Here is a 14,622-nt window from a genome sequence, read left to right on the forward strand (position 1 = left end):
CAAAAAAAAATTTTTTATGCATTTAAGAATTTTCAATTTTTAAGATAGCCATTTTCTTGAGCATATTTTTTTGAAACAGTTCAGAATAAAGTATTAAAATTGAATAAAAATTGACCAAGTTAGAGAAAGTTATGTTTTTGAAAAATTATAACAAAAAAATGAATTGTTTCACATTTCAATAATTTAGTGCTTTGGCCACCTAGGTCGCTCGACTTAACACCAATGGATTTTTTTTTTATGGGGTTATTTGAAAAATCTTGTGTATCCGTCGTGGTCATTGCCTGATTTACGTGACAAAATTGAATAAAATATTCAAAATATTTAACCTAAGACATTAGAAAATGCTAAAAACACTTGAGTCCAAAAACTTGAGCTTTGTGTTACAAATAATGGATGTCACTTCCAACATTTATAAAAAAAAATGTAATGCATTATTTTCATTTTTAAGTAATAAAATTTTTTTTTTCTATTTACAATCAAGTTTAAAAATATTATATGAATTTTAATTTTAATGTTTCCTAAAAGCTTTACTAATAATTAGATATTTACAGATTGCCATAAAAAATCAGCGTTCCAATTGAGATTGATTAAATCGAGCAATTCGTGTTTTGCTAGGTAACAACTATTATTATAATTATTCAAAAACATAACTTGCTTTAACTTGAGTCAATTTTTATTCAATTTTAATATATATATTTTTTTTAACTTTTTTAAAAAATATGCTCAAGAAAATGGCTATTTTAAAAATTGAAAATTCTTGAATGCATAACAATTTTTTTTTTAATTTTTGAATTTTTTTAAAAAAATTAAATTTTATGCCATTCAATCAGAATTTCCATACTAATATTGTAAAAAAAATCGCGTTTAAATATATTGATTTCTCTTGGAGATATTAAGGGTGATACGGGATTTATGGAACATACTGTATATATATAATGAAATCAGTTGTGTACATATGGGGGGGGGGGGGGTTCGGAAAAAAAACCTCCCGTATTTTTAGACTTTATATTTAAAGCTATTTATAGATAACACGGTTTTCCGGGTATAGATAGATAGAGGTCTACGTGTCATTTTCAGTAATCATAATGGGATGACACGGTGAGCATCACACAAGAATTAAGTGAGAGAAATTTTGAAATTCGCATAGCTGTTTGTGAAGACATTTTTCAAAACATTCTCGTTGGTGCTGTTTTGATTTCATTTGACGAGACCCATTTCCATTTATCGGGCACTTTAAATAAACAAAATTTCCGATACTGGGCAACAGAAAACCCTCAAAAACTTTATCAACTTTTATCAACGACCACTTCACAGTCCTTATGTGACAGCTTGGTGTGCTGTTGCTGAATTTTATGTGTTAGATCCGTATTTTTTTCGAAGAAAGTGGGCAAAAATTTACAATTAAGCTGATCGTTACTGTCACATGATGAACCTTTCTCCGACCGAACTTAAATCAATTTACTAGGAACCACGAAGAAGTCTGGTTTCAATAAAATAGGAAATACAGCACACATTTCACGGCGTTCACTAACCATTTTGAGAGATGTTTCCAGGACATCTCTCTTTACAAGGAGACATCACTTGGCCCCCCAAGGTCCCCCGATTTATCAACTTGTAATTTTTTTCTTTGGGGACATTTAAAGGCTCAAGTCTACACTCATCGCCTAACATCTTTGGAAGCACTTAAGGAGGCAATCACTCAGGAAGTGGCAGGCATTACGCCACAAATGACTCGAGGAGCAATGGAAAACTTTCGGAAAAGGCTTCGTAAATGTGTTAATAATAGAGGACAATATTTAACGGATATAATGTTTAAAACTATGTAATTATTTTATTTAATGTAAAATGGCATAATATTTAATTTCAAAAATTCAATAAAATTGTTCTGTTAAATTGTTTATTTATTTGTAATTGCCTTTTAAAATATGGGAGGTCTTTTTGTCGGACCCTGTATATTCGTAGTTTCATTATTACGCTTTGAACTTATAATATACAAATATTATGATAATTAAATAATTATATTGATAGATAATTGAAAAGTTTTGTTAATTATGCTATTTTTATATTTCGATAGCTACTAATTTACTATAATGTAAAAGTAAACTGTAATTGGTAAAAAAGTTGTATAAAATAATATCTTTTTATAGCAGTTATTTATCTAATTTATCTGCAACGAAAAAAAAAAAAAGATAACGATTATTTTTGTTAACCCCCCCCCTCCCACAGAACAAGATTAAATGTACGCTACTGGTTACTGGTAAAGTAATCAATATTTTTAAAAGTCGATGAACAGTAGGAAATATTTATTATTGTGTAATGCCAAAAGTACAACAGTCTACGAGTAGCCGACTACAAAGTTTTGTTTCGGAGTTTAAAGATACATTTACATCCGATGGACATGTTTTATTTTGTGTACTATGTGGTAATTTTTTTTTAATGCATATAAATGCATATTTTAATTATTTTAGAAGCATATTTGCATGCATATTTGTGTATTTTTTAGAGCTATAAATCCCTAAGCCTAGTAATTACTAATTAATGCCAGGTCCCGGCTTTAGTGCTTTATTGTTATCGTAATATATATTTCATTTTGATAAATAAGTGTAAATCACGGCCTATGATGCATCTTTATCTTGATAAAACATATTAAGTATACCACGGCTGCGGGGGGAGGGGTGTTACTACACCTGTAACACCCCCTTGGCTACGCGCCTGATTATACTACATATACATGCATTGAGTAAAAAAATTGTAGTCGGCATTTTTTATATTACTCACCCCCCCCTGAATTTTATCTTCGGAACGGCCCAGAATATCAATATTTTGGTAAATATTTATAACAAAATTATACCTAATGATCTTCTTTATTTTTTTTGTGATTTAATCTCTTTGAAGTCAAATGTTGGAATTTATCGTATGTATAAATCCCAACGCGTACAATATTATGTAAAACAAACATGGTTTTCTATTACTTTGTAAACATATCAAATTTAGTAATGATATAGTTTTATAATTGGCCATCACAAGCAGTTTTGAAATGAAATAAGATACAGCATATTATAGGTTTTTCATGAAATATTTAAAAACTATTTTTTTTCTAGATATTAAATACTTAATATATCATTTTGTGTAGTTACAAAACATTCGTTTCTATTTTTATAAAATATTTGCTTAAGTAGTTTGTAATGTTTATCACTTGTCTGCAAAATATATTGGAATTCGATAGATTAGTGTAATTTAATTTGAGAAATACAGTCAAATCATTAATTTGAATACTAAGTATAAAAGTACTAGGTACATTTTAAATTTTTATTTAATAATATTTGTGGAAAATTCATTAATCGTGTATATACTTTATGTCAATACAGCAATCAACAATTTGCTAGTTCAGCAATGTATTGGACTGTGATTTAAAAGAGGCTATCAATAATAAGCTTTTTTTTTTTATTACTTTGTTGATTATCACTTATTTATTTATTTATTATTATGTTTTAAAATTATCTGTCATTATAAATACTGTGTCACCTATAATCTTCAAATTCTGATTATATTCTAAAGTTTTATGTACTTAACTTTATAAAGTGATGGGTTTTTTTATATAAAAATCTATTTATGAAATTAAATATTTAAATATTATAAGATTAAAATTAATTTTAATCGAAAATAATTAAAATTTGTATTAAAAAAAACATATTTATAATTATATTATTTTAAACTATTATTGTAATATGTTGTCTTGACATTTTTTTTTTAATAATATTACGTACATTCTTACCCTTAACTTTTAAATATATAGATATTCTAAAAAAGAAAACTTTCTGAGAAACTTTTAATTTTCTTATAATTTTTAATTCGTATTTTCATCAAAATACATGGGGGTAGTAATAATAATTGGATTTAAATGGTTTCATATAGATTTTTGATTTGATGATTTTTATTTCTAAAATTTTATCAAACTTTAAATTTATTACTTTATTCATATCTAAATATTATGGTGTAGAACATAGAACACATAATATAAAAACTAAACATAAATTGAATATCCCACTAATTTCGCTAAATTACAGAATATATTAATATTTATTTTAATTTTGAATATTAATTGCAAAAACGCCAAGAAGATATAGGTTTTGTAGTCTTTGTACTGTGTTAGTAATACTTATTAAAAAATATTTGAAAGAAATTGTATATCATACGATATAGATCATAGTATACAAAAAATTAGTCAAGTAAAGGCCGTGTTATATATAGACATCATAAATACTAAAATGATAAAAATTCGCTGTATAATTTCTTGAAAATAATTCAATTTTCTAAACATCAAATTCAAAACTTTCATCTGTAAAAAAAGATTTAGCCATATGATTTGGCTTTAGTGATTTTATACAAATTTAATTTAGAGTAAGCTTTACATTACATTTTTGATCCAATGTTTTCTACATTTCTTATTTCAATAAGTGAAATATTAACTAATTATATGACAAATTCTGACCTAATATTTTCAAGTTTTTCCAGTTTTTTTTTTGTTACTTATACGAATTCCATAAAGAAAAACTCTTTAAATAATTATCCGTCTACAATTTCCGTTATGAAAACACATATTTTGGCATAGATTATTTATCCCACAAAAAGTCGTAATGAAAAAAAAAATATCATAAATTAATATAATATATTCCTTATTTATATATAATTATTTTAAATAATAATAAAAAATAAAAGAATGAAGATATTAAATTTAAAAAAATTTCGAGGTACTTAATTGGTGAATATTTCAAGTTCAATAAATTTCTCTGTAAATTATTTAAAAATCTATACTAAAATGCATGTAAAATATTTATATTTTTTTTAAATTTACATTCTAATTTAATTTTATTTATGTTAAAAACCATTTAGGGTTTAAAATGTGTAACAATACTATTTAATATTTTATGTTTCATGATATTCTTTTATAATAAAATAATATTTCCAAACTTATATTATTATTCTAGAATAAGTAATTTATTTTTCACAACTCTTAAAATAAAATACTTTCCTCGTTTTACTCAGAATTAGAAAAAAAAAAATGAAAAACGGTCGTGTTTTATGAAATATTTATGTTCAATAAAATCTATAAATTATAATTTATTTTAAATTTAAAAAAATTATTTTTTAAAATAATAAATAATAATAATATTAAGTAATTTAATACATAATACCTTAATTTAATACTTAACTATTTTAAAAATATACCAGTTTAATGACGTTTTTTTTATTTTATATTTTGATAATATTATAGAGATTCAGTATCAATTAATAGATATATACATTTATTTATAAATATTAAAGTGATTCTTAATTAAAAAGTGAAGAACATATTAAGAAAAATATATTAAATAATTTTTATCGAGCAATTTAGGATGGCTAAATTATATATATATATATATATATATATATATATATATCAGTAAATAGAAGCTGTGAAAGGCCTTAATGGTCTATAAAGTAAAAAAAATAATGTATGTATATAAACGAAACTTATTCATAGCAAACAGATAATTGTGTTTTGGCCTGTTTTTATTAATATATTTAATTTTTTCAAATTATATGATAATTTTAATTATAATATTAAGTTTGAATTTTAATTATTTATGATACATAATATTAAAATCGTAAAATTTACTAAATGATTTTAGAATAAGTTGATTATAATATTATATGTGTATAAGTAATGAAAATTTATATTACTATCTTAAGTTTATGTACTGAATAATCTCGTAATTAAATTAGTTAAATGCATTTTTATTTAGTTACTTTAATGATAACAGTTAAAATTATTATTGTAATATGAATAAAATGCTAATATAAGTACAAAGTTCTTGATTTTAGTTCTTTCGGTTAATATTCTTGGATAACAAAATAACTGTGGTCATTTAATCGTAACCAATTCAAAGAATATCGTTAAAATATCCTACTTTGTCAAATTTTAATATTCTACTGCTTATATAATTTTTTCACGACTTTTCGGTAAACTTGTTTTTGGTCAATGACAAAGAAAAACTTATGAAGAATCTTTGAATCAGTTTTCAAGCCTCGAATATTAAAATTGAAAGTTGAATGAATTTTTATCTACAATTATTGATGGGGACTTACCGATTATTATATGAATGTAATATTTAAAAAAAAATGTTGATGCAATTAAAATAGTAAATAAATTAATAATAATAATATACAACAATAATATTTTATCGTCAAATATATGTTAAGAAGTGTAATTATAACAGTTAATTTTATATTAATTTTTAGGTGTCAAGTTTTCAGGCCAGCAGGTCATTTATATTGGCCATTACATTTTTTCCTGAATCTCAGTGGGCTACTGCTCATATACTTCAATTTTTTAATGTTTCCGTGTGAATTGTTTAAATCTATCTTCCGGTTTGAAATTTGAAACGTGCATTATTTTATCATTGTGTTTAAATTTATCGTGAAAAAGATGTACGTCCATTTGGATGATTATGCAAGAATCATTTCTTTTTTTTCTCAGATACTATTTTGTTTAAGTACAACGTATGGGAATTCAACATAGCCAAGAATATTGCTCTGATTATAAATAATTTAGTGGCTTTTTTATTACATAAATTCTATAGAAATTTACATATTATTGCAAATATATTTATTTTTATATTTTTTTTTATACTTATTTAGCACACTTGCTAATGAAATATTTAATTGCATAGATTGTTCTGAACTAAATCAGTTTTTATTATTTTTAATAAATTACCTGTTGTTTCTGTTGGTAGTTTTTTTTAAGTTATTTTAAAATATTACAAAATTAGTGTTTGAGTATTCTTTTGATTATAAATTAATATAACAATTATTTTTTAGTTTATTGATCTCAAAATTTTCTCAATAGTATTTGAAAAGAAACTAATCTTTGTATCATGAATTAAAAATATTAAGTTTTGGATAAATATTCAATTACACAATGTTATAATATATTAAATCGTTGAAAAAATTTTAATATTATCTCTAATGAATCTAGTAAATTTTTTTGTGAATTTTTCTTACATTTTATATAATTTAATTAGGAATTTCACTTATCTAATGTTATTTGTAGTACTCTCACTAATGTTTAAAATAAACCCATATTTATGTCTCTGTATCTGACTAATTATATTTAGGTATATTTAATTTCCCATATTACCTATTAATTGTTTATTTTATTACTTTATCATATTTATTATCTTTACCATATTTATAATTATAACATATATTATAAATAGGTAATATCAAAAAAAATTACAAAGAAAAATTAATTTTTGATATTATTTATATAGTAATTTACTATCAACTCTTGAATTTAAAGTAGTTTTTAACTTAATAATAATTTGTCAAATTCAACGTAAATTAAAATGTTACATGTCTTATAAATTTACCAATTTTAAACTACCTTTTAGAGATCTTTTTTACTATTTTTATTTTTATGACGTTCTTTATTTTATTTTAATCCATTTCTTATGATTGAACATCATATTCGTCATGAATTTGGTGGTGTAAAGATCGCAAAGACAAACGCGCAAAATTCTATGATTGTAGGGTATGTGTAAAAAAAAATAATAGAAAACAAAATTTATTGACATTTTACTTATTATCATAGGAAAATGTAGAGAATAAAAAATTATATTTATTTTATTGGATATGTCTATAATATAACACAACAAAAGACGAATCAATGATATTATTTCGTTGCAAACAGTGTTAAATACGTGCTAATTGTGTTCTATTAGCAGTCCATGAAGCTTTGTCTCTGCTAATATGTTTCCTATTTGTAATATTTTTATTTATACTCATGCAGCTTCCATGGTTTAACTTATTCAGTTTGGCCGTAACGTTCAACATAAACACAAGTATCTGCGTTGTATTATCTCGCTCCGTTATCACAGCAGTACACAATGTCTATTTCAGTTTACAATATAGATTGTTTCTAACTACAGTACGCGTCACGAAAACGTGCGGATGACCGCCGTGCGCCCAGTGGACATTTCTCGGTGGTGGTGGCCAAACTGTTTCGCGCCAAATATAAAATTTAAAACTCGTATTTTTATATTAATAAATTATGTGTATGTATTTAATGATATTAAAAAAAAAATACAATTTATTGTACACAATAAAAACGTGAATTAATTAAAAACAATAGAAATAGTTATAACAACAATAATAATAATAATAATACTATAAATGTATTAAAAATGTACAATATATTTTATAATAAAAAAAAAAATATATCGTCAAAGGTAGTCTTCGTCTTCACTGCTGCTACAATCGCTGTCGTTGGGGTCGATTGTTAAAATGATGGGTTCCAATATGCAATCTCTGAATCCTTCTTTTTCAAAATCTTTATTTTGTAGTTGTTTTGCGTGTCTTACACATTTTTCCCAATTTTCTGTGGTAACTGCATCTATGGCTTCGTGCATAAGTTTTTCGACGTCGGCTATTTTAAATGTTGTATTTTTGGTTGCAACTTCACCTTTTACCTGCGCCCAAATTAGTTCAATCGGGTTGTATTGGCAGTGATAAGGCGGAAGTCTGATCACTTCATGCCCCATTTGATATGCCAACTCGTCCAACTGATATCGTTTTTCACGCGGTTTTGCCATTTTTACTTTTTCTCTTAGTTCCGCCAAGGTTTCTGTAGGAGAAAAATCGATACCTTTTTCGGATAGCCACTTTTGAACATCGGATTTTTTTGTATTTGATTTCGGCACATTCTCCACTAGTACGCTGTGATATGGTGCATTATCCATAACAATGACACATGGCTCGTCCAATAGTTGCAGCATATTTTGAAACCAGTCATGAAATATTTGACTATTCATCTGTGAGTGGTAGTCACCGTCATTTTTACTCCGGAAAATTAATTTTGAACCACATATGAATCCAAATTTAGCTGCTCCAGCATGGCATACAATCAGACGACCGCCTTTACCGGTTGGCACTTTAAATCCTTCGCTATCCATATCGTTTTGCCAAATATGGTTTCTTAAATGGTTCTGGTTCACCCAAGTCTCATCTAAATAAATGACAGGTCTCGTGTCACCACTGGAACGTAAATTACACATTTTTCTCAAAAATGTGTTTCGGAGTGCCACGATATCGTTCCGTTCCATTAAAAATTTACGTCCATTGCAACACTTTTTGTATTTGAAGTTCAAGGAGCGCAAAATCCTCTGTACTGATGACTTTGATCCTTCAAAGTTAATTTTTTTCCTCATGGATTCACAAATTTTTTGAGATGTTGGATATTCACCTATAATAATGTTTTTATATATAATAGTTTCTATTTACATGTAAAAGTGACAAACATTTGAAGATTTTATTTTCAGTTAAAAATGAGTTATAAATTTAATACGAGGTAAGTCGTAGGTAAGATATTATAAATGTTTTCTTATTATAAAAAAAATATTTTAAATTAATCCAATTACCTTTGTCATAAATTTCATGAACAGTTCTTCTGACCACGTCAACGTTGAAATCGTCAATATCTGTCATGACCTTCTTCCGTTTATACGATTTCCTCGGTGACACGAATAGGCTTCTTGGTGTTGGTGTATCATCGTTTTCATATTTTTTTACTTCTGCAACAATATTTTGTATACTTCGTTCACTTATTCCACACGCTTCGGCAGTAATTTTTTGAGTTTTTTTTAAAAAACTCAGCAGATAAATGTTCCATAGTGGATAATTTTTTTAAAAAAACGTATACCCGGTAAATCACTTTTTTACTTTGACTGTGAATATCGTGGTGTGTAAAAGTCGCCATTTCAAAAAACACGTGATCAAAAATTTTAGGTATGCACAGCTAAATTCACAATAGATTATAGTACCGAACGCGCTAAGAGTCAACAAAAGACAGAGACATTTTAAAAGGTGCAGGTTAATTGTTTTTTTTAAAACGTATAGTACCCCGTCGCGCCAGTGGCGCGCACCTGTGACGGATCAAATATTGAGGCCCACTGGTTTACAGAAAAACCGACACATGGCGCGCTGCGGTCATCCGCACGTTTTCGTGATGCGTACTGTACCTGAAAGTATTGATTATAGAATAGTTCAGCGGTTCTCAAATTTTTTTTCCGCGGTGCCTTTTTTTGGATTCAATTTAGCCACGGTGCTCTGCTGTGAATAACACGAAGGACAGAACAAAAAAAAAATACTCATTGATAACTAATTTTATTAATTTTATTAAAATTTAACTTAATTATAAATTAACGAATTTTTAAACTTAACAATTAAATAAATAAAAATTATTGTTATCATTATTATAATTATTACATAAAAATATTATAAGGTTAAAATGAGAATGTCCGATATACAATAGAAAATATTTCATTATTTGCTATAAAATTTTTACGAAAACAATAAGGGGAAAAAAATCTAAATATTTTAAGCTATTTGTTATGAACCGTAGACCACGGTGCCCTTAGAAAGTGCTCGCGGTACCCTAGGGCACCGCGGTGCACAGTTTAGGAACCGTTGGAATAGTCTATTCTATAATCAATACTGAAATCTAATAAAAAAAAACTTATTCAGTAATATTGTATTAATCTAAAAAAAAAAAAAACGTATTTGGATATTGTTGGGTACATATCAATATTTGATGTGAATAGTCTCAATTTTTTAGAATATTCGAGATGGACAGGTACGATGCGTCTTTTTATCTATCATAGGTATTGTCTCGAATATTCTATAGTCTATTCAGAATAAGAAATGTAGTCGGCGGCCGACTACTGCGCATGGGCGTGGCCTCACTACTCATGCCTGCTTTCGACACCGTTTCCAGCGAGAGCGCCGCATTATTCTACTGTTGACCAGTGATGCGAACAAATTACTTAAAGTACATTGTTTATGCAATAAAATAATTAATATTGTTAATGTGTTTACGTCATGCGTCGACAATGGTCGTATGTCGACGGCCACCGTCGCGATGCGTTGGTAGAGTAGACGGCACAGTGGGGGAAATATATGACTACCGCCGTCGAAAACTGGTCGCCGCCGACTATGTTTCTTATTCTGAACAGACTATAGAACTGACCCATCGTTCTACCAGCTTTCTAACCCGGTGGTGACTGGCTGTAAATTCACGCCGTCATCAACAGGTAGACACGGTTTATTTTAATCCGTTGTGCTATTATATAATTAATGTCGTATTCGGTTTTTTTTTTTTTTTTTTTTTTGTTATATATGTTAGTTGTTGTCGCGTAAGTAACATTTGTTAGTCATTTTTATATACGTTGGTTGTTGCCGCGTTTTGATTATAATAAAGGTTTTAGAATTTAATACAGTCCACTTTTTGTTCTTGATATTTTATATCCGGCACCAGTTGAAGCGTGATCACCCCGACCAATTTTGGTTTAGGGACCTCGCTCAAACAGCTCGAAGTAATTATTGAATAAGTGAGGTTCTAGTGACTTTATTTTAAGGTAATGAATTAAAACATATTTTATACCATGTTTGCGCCTATATCAGTGTGCGAATGTTTAAAGAATTGGGTACAGGCCTGCAGCTAGATAAATTCTTCGGGGAGTGGTGCGAATCAAGTTGTAGAGAAAGCAATAGAAAGAAGCCAATATTATAACTAATTTTATTTTATTTTTACAAATTAATTACAATATTTTAAATTAACGACAGAATTAACGATCACCACCATAACCAACTCCTATTTGAATTACCATTTATTGATATACTGTTTTTTCCAATACAGCAGAATCTCGATTATCCGTGCTCACTCTTATAAAATTATTGTCGTTCGACATTTTTCGTCTGAAAAGTTATATTAGGTCAGACAAACGTATTTTTATATTACGTACATAATACACATTTTCGAAAAACGTATATGACCTTTTTAACAGGGCTTCAAAACGTTATATATAACGTTATAACGGAAAAAAAATGAAAATAAATTAACGAAATCAATAAATAAAAAAACGAAAGATGTCGAATAACATTAAAAATAATATATCATTAATCATAATTAATGATTAAAATTAAACAAACGTATTTGTAACGTAAAAAATTGCAAATAACGTTATGTGGAAAAACGTTTGTGTTTTTTTTACTTTGAACCAAACATAATTTCTTTTTTTAAATCTTATAGTTATGAACAGGACTCGGGACTTATAGTACTGAAAACCATTAAAATAAGCGCTAAAAAACATCATTATAAGCACTAAAATAAGCATTTAAAAAATTTAAAATTAAGCAAAAATATTTATTAAAAAAAAAAAAACTAAAATTCTAACTAAAAAATCAAACAAAATAAAAATAAATCTTCACTTTCAAGACTCTAAGGATTTTATGGATTTTCTAAGGGATTTTTCTGAAAAATAAAATGTAAACTGTTCTTTCTGTTCTTGATCATTCTGACGTTTGACACTCAGTTCTATTTCAGCGTTGGAATATCTTTATTAATCTTACAACGATGCCTTGGACGATGACGAACTACGTGACAACGTAGATAAGAATTCATTTTAATTTTAAATCTATTTAAACGACAGGAGAAAACTATAAAAACGTAAAAAAAACTGGTCAAATAAGCAAAAATAATCAGAAAAACTGAAAAGAAGCATTTTTTTAAAAATTGCCGAAAAAAGCAAAAAAAAAAAAAACACTTTCAAATTTCATAATTGTACGTGTTATAACTTGACATATATTTCTATAGCACTCTCTTACATTCTAAGTCAATCATTAAAAATAAGCAAATGCTTTAACTCCCGAGAACTCCTGAGCCCTGGTTATGAACAATTCAAAGTTGGCTAACCTGTGTTGACAATAATTTATATTTTCCGAATTATTTTTAAGTATTAAATTTATTACATGATAAGAAAATAGATACCTATTCAACTAATTGTCCATTCATGTTCGAAAAATTCGAAAAAAATTGTGAAAAATGCGGGCGTGTTATTTGGAGTATTATTTAATGTAAGTAATTTCAAGTTGCTAGTCAGTTGTAGATATTTTGTCGTGAATTGAGGTAATCCTTTAATTCCATAACTAATAATTATATATAAATATATATATGTGTATGTATAAATGTAATTCCATATTTATTTTTAAATTATTAACTGAACTAAGCAATGCGTTGCTATTGTTAGGTTTGTGTGATTATGAGAGCAGTGTATTACCAGGTAGGCAATCTACCTGCGTTAGATTGTGGACCCCGCGTGCACATTTTATTCATGGTTTTTTTTTGTTATATAATTTTACTATAGCAACCATTTATAAACATATTTTATTTTTTATTACCTATAAGTAAAAAAAAAACATTATTAAAACATTTAAAACCAATAGCAACCATTTATAAACAAAAATAATAATAATCTCAATTCCCCTGTCTGAGAACATTCCCGCATTGGATCTCTTATTTACCTTTTTTCGCGATAAAATGTAGCTAACCTTTCTCTAGGTTTAATCTGCCTATATACCGAATTTCATCGCATTCGGATGAACGGTTTAGGAATGCATAATGGACATACAAACTTTTTTGTCTTTTATATATAATATAGATAACGTTTAACAAAAAATGAAAAATTAAAATAACGTTTATAAATGTACAGAAAAAATCAAATAACGTTTGAACGTTAAAATTGTATAACGTTTTAATACCCAAAAATGGAAAAACGATATTTTTTTTTAGAATTTAAGCTCTGCTTTTTAACAATAAAAATATGGCCATATAAGTTATTTCATATTGATTGAGACTACATAATAGAGTTTCTTCAACAATCATATTTATCTAATTACGCTATAAGTTGTAACGAATACATATCGATAATTTTCAATTCTATCGAATTTGTTCCATTCTATTTAGTGTGTTTTTAGCATTTGCTATAGTAATTGAGAAAATAATATTGTACAAAATCCATACAAAATTATAAAATTTTTTATAATTCGTTTAGTAAAAAGTCTCGAATAATTGGGTTTTTAATTTATCCGTGTTACCCTTCACCTCTATTACTCCTGATAATTGAGGTTCTACTATATATCAATCAATTCGAAAATCGCCGTCTTCCCATAAAAATGATAGGGAACTATCGGGTCTAAAGAAGGCAATACTCCTTTTTGGTTAAATTATCAATATAGAGGTCTAAACTAGCCCTTTTTGTTGATACCATTTACGTATTTTTGTGATATTATTGGCCTTTTTATAATGTTAACTTATTGAGTTTACATTGTAGCCTTTTAATTGGTGGAAATACGATGATTGGGCTGATATGCTTCGTCATACATATAAACATCATTTATTTTTTACTCGAAAGTATTGAAAAGAAGATTAAGTAAACGCTAGAAATAACTATCAGAAATTTAATAATCACAATGTCTTACAAGTCCAATATACCTTAATTTTATATGTATATTTTTCATAATGATAGTCAATATTATATTATTAAATATAGCATCAAATAGTTAAAATATAAATACAATTTATTTTAAACCAAATTTATAGAATACCTTTATAATTTTTCTCAAATTACCTATTTGTTAAATAAAGACAATTTGTGTATAGGCTTAATCTTAAATAGTTATTTGTAAATAACTTAGATTTTAGCTGAAGATATTGATAGTTGATAATTGTATTGTTTTTATAATTTT

The 14,622-nt window shown here is 26.8% G+C and overlaps 1 protein-coding gene across 1 annotated transcript; it reads right to left on the bottom strand.

The window, feature by feature from the left end:
* Nucleotides 1–8,264: 8,264 nt before the first annotated feature.
* LOC112685101 lies at nucleotides 8,265–9,525 on the bottom strand. The gene is made up of 2 exons (XM_025556873.1): nucleotides 9,459–9,525; nucleotides 8,265–9,283 (listed from the first exon to the last, which is right to left on the bottom strand). Exons 1-2 carry the CDS (start codon nucleotides 9,523–9,525, stop codon nucleotides 8,265–8,267), a joined length of 1,086 nt encoding a protein of 361 aa, XP_025412658.1.
* Nucleotides 9,526–14,622: the final 5,097 nt, after the last annotated feature.

The sequence above is a fragment of the Sipha flava genome, unplaced genomic scaffold (assembly GCF_003268045.1).
Source record: "Sipha flava isolate LNK unplaced genomic scaffold, YSA_version1 265_pilon_pilon, whole genome shotgun sequence".
Taxonomy (NCBI): Eukaryota; Metazoa; Arthropoda; class Insecta; order Hemiptera; family Aphididae; genus Sipha; species Sipha flava.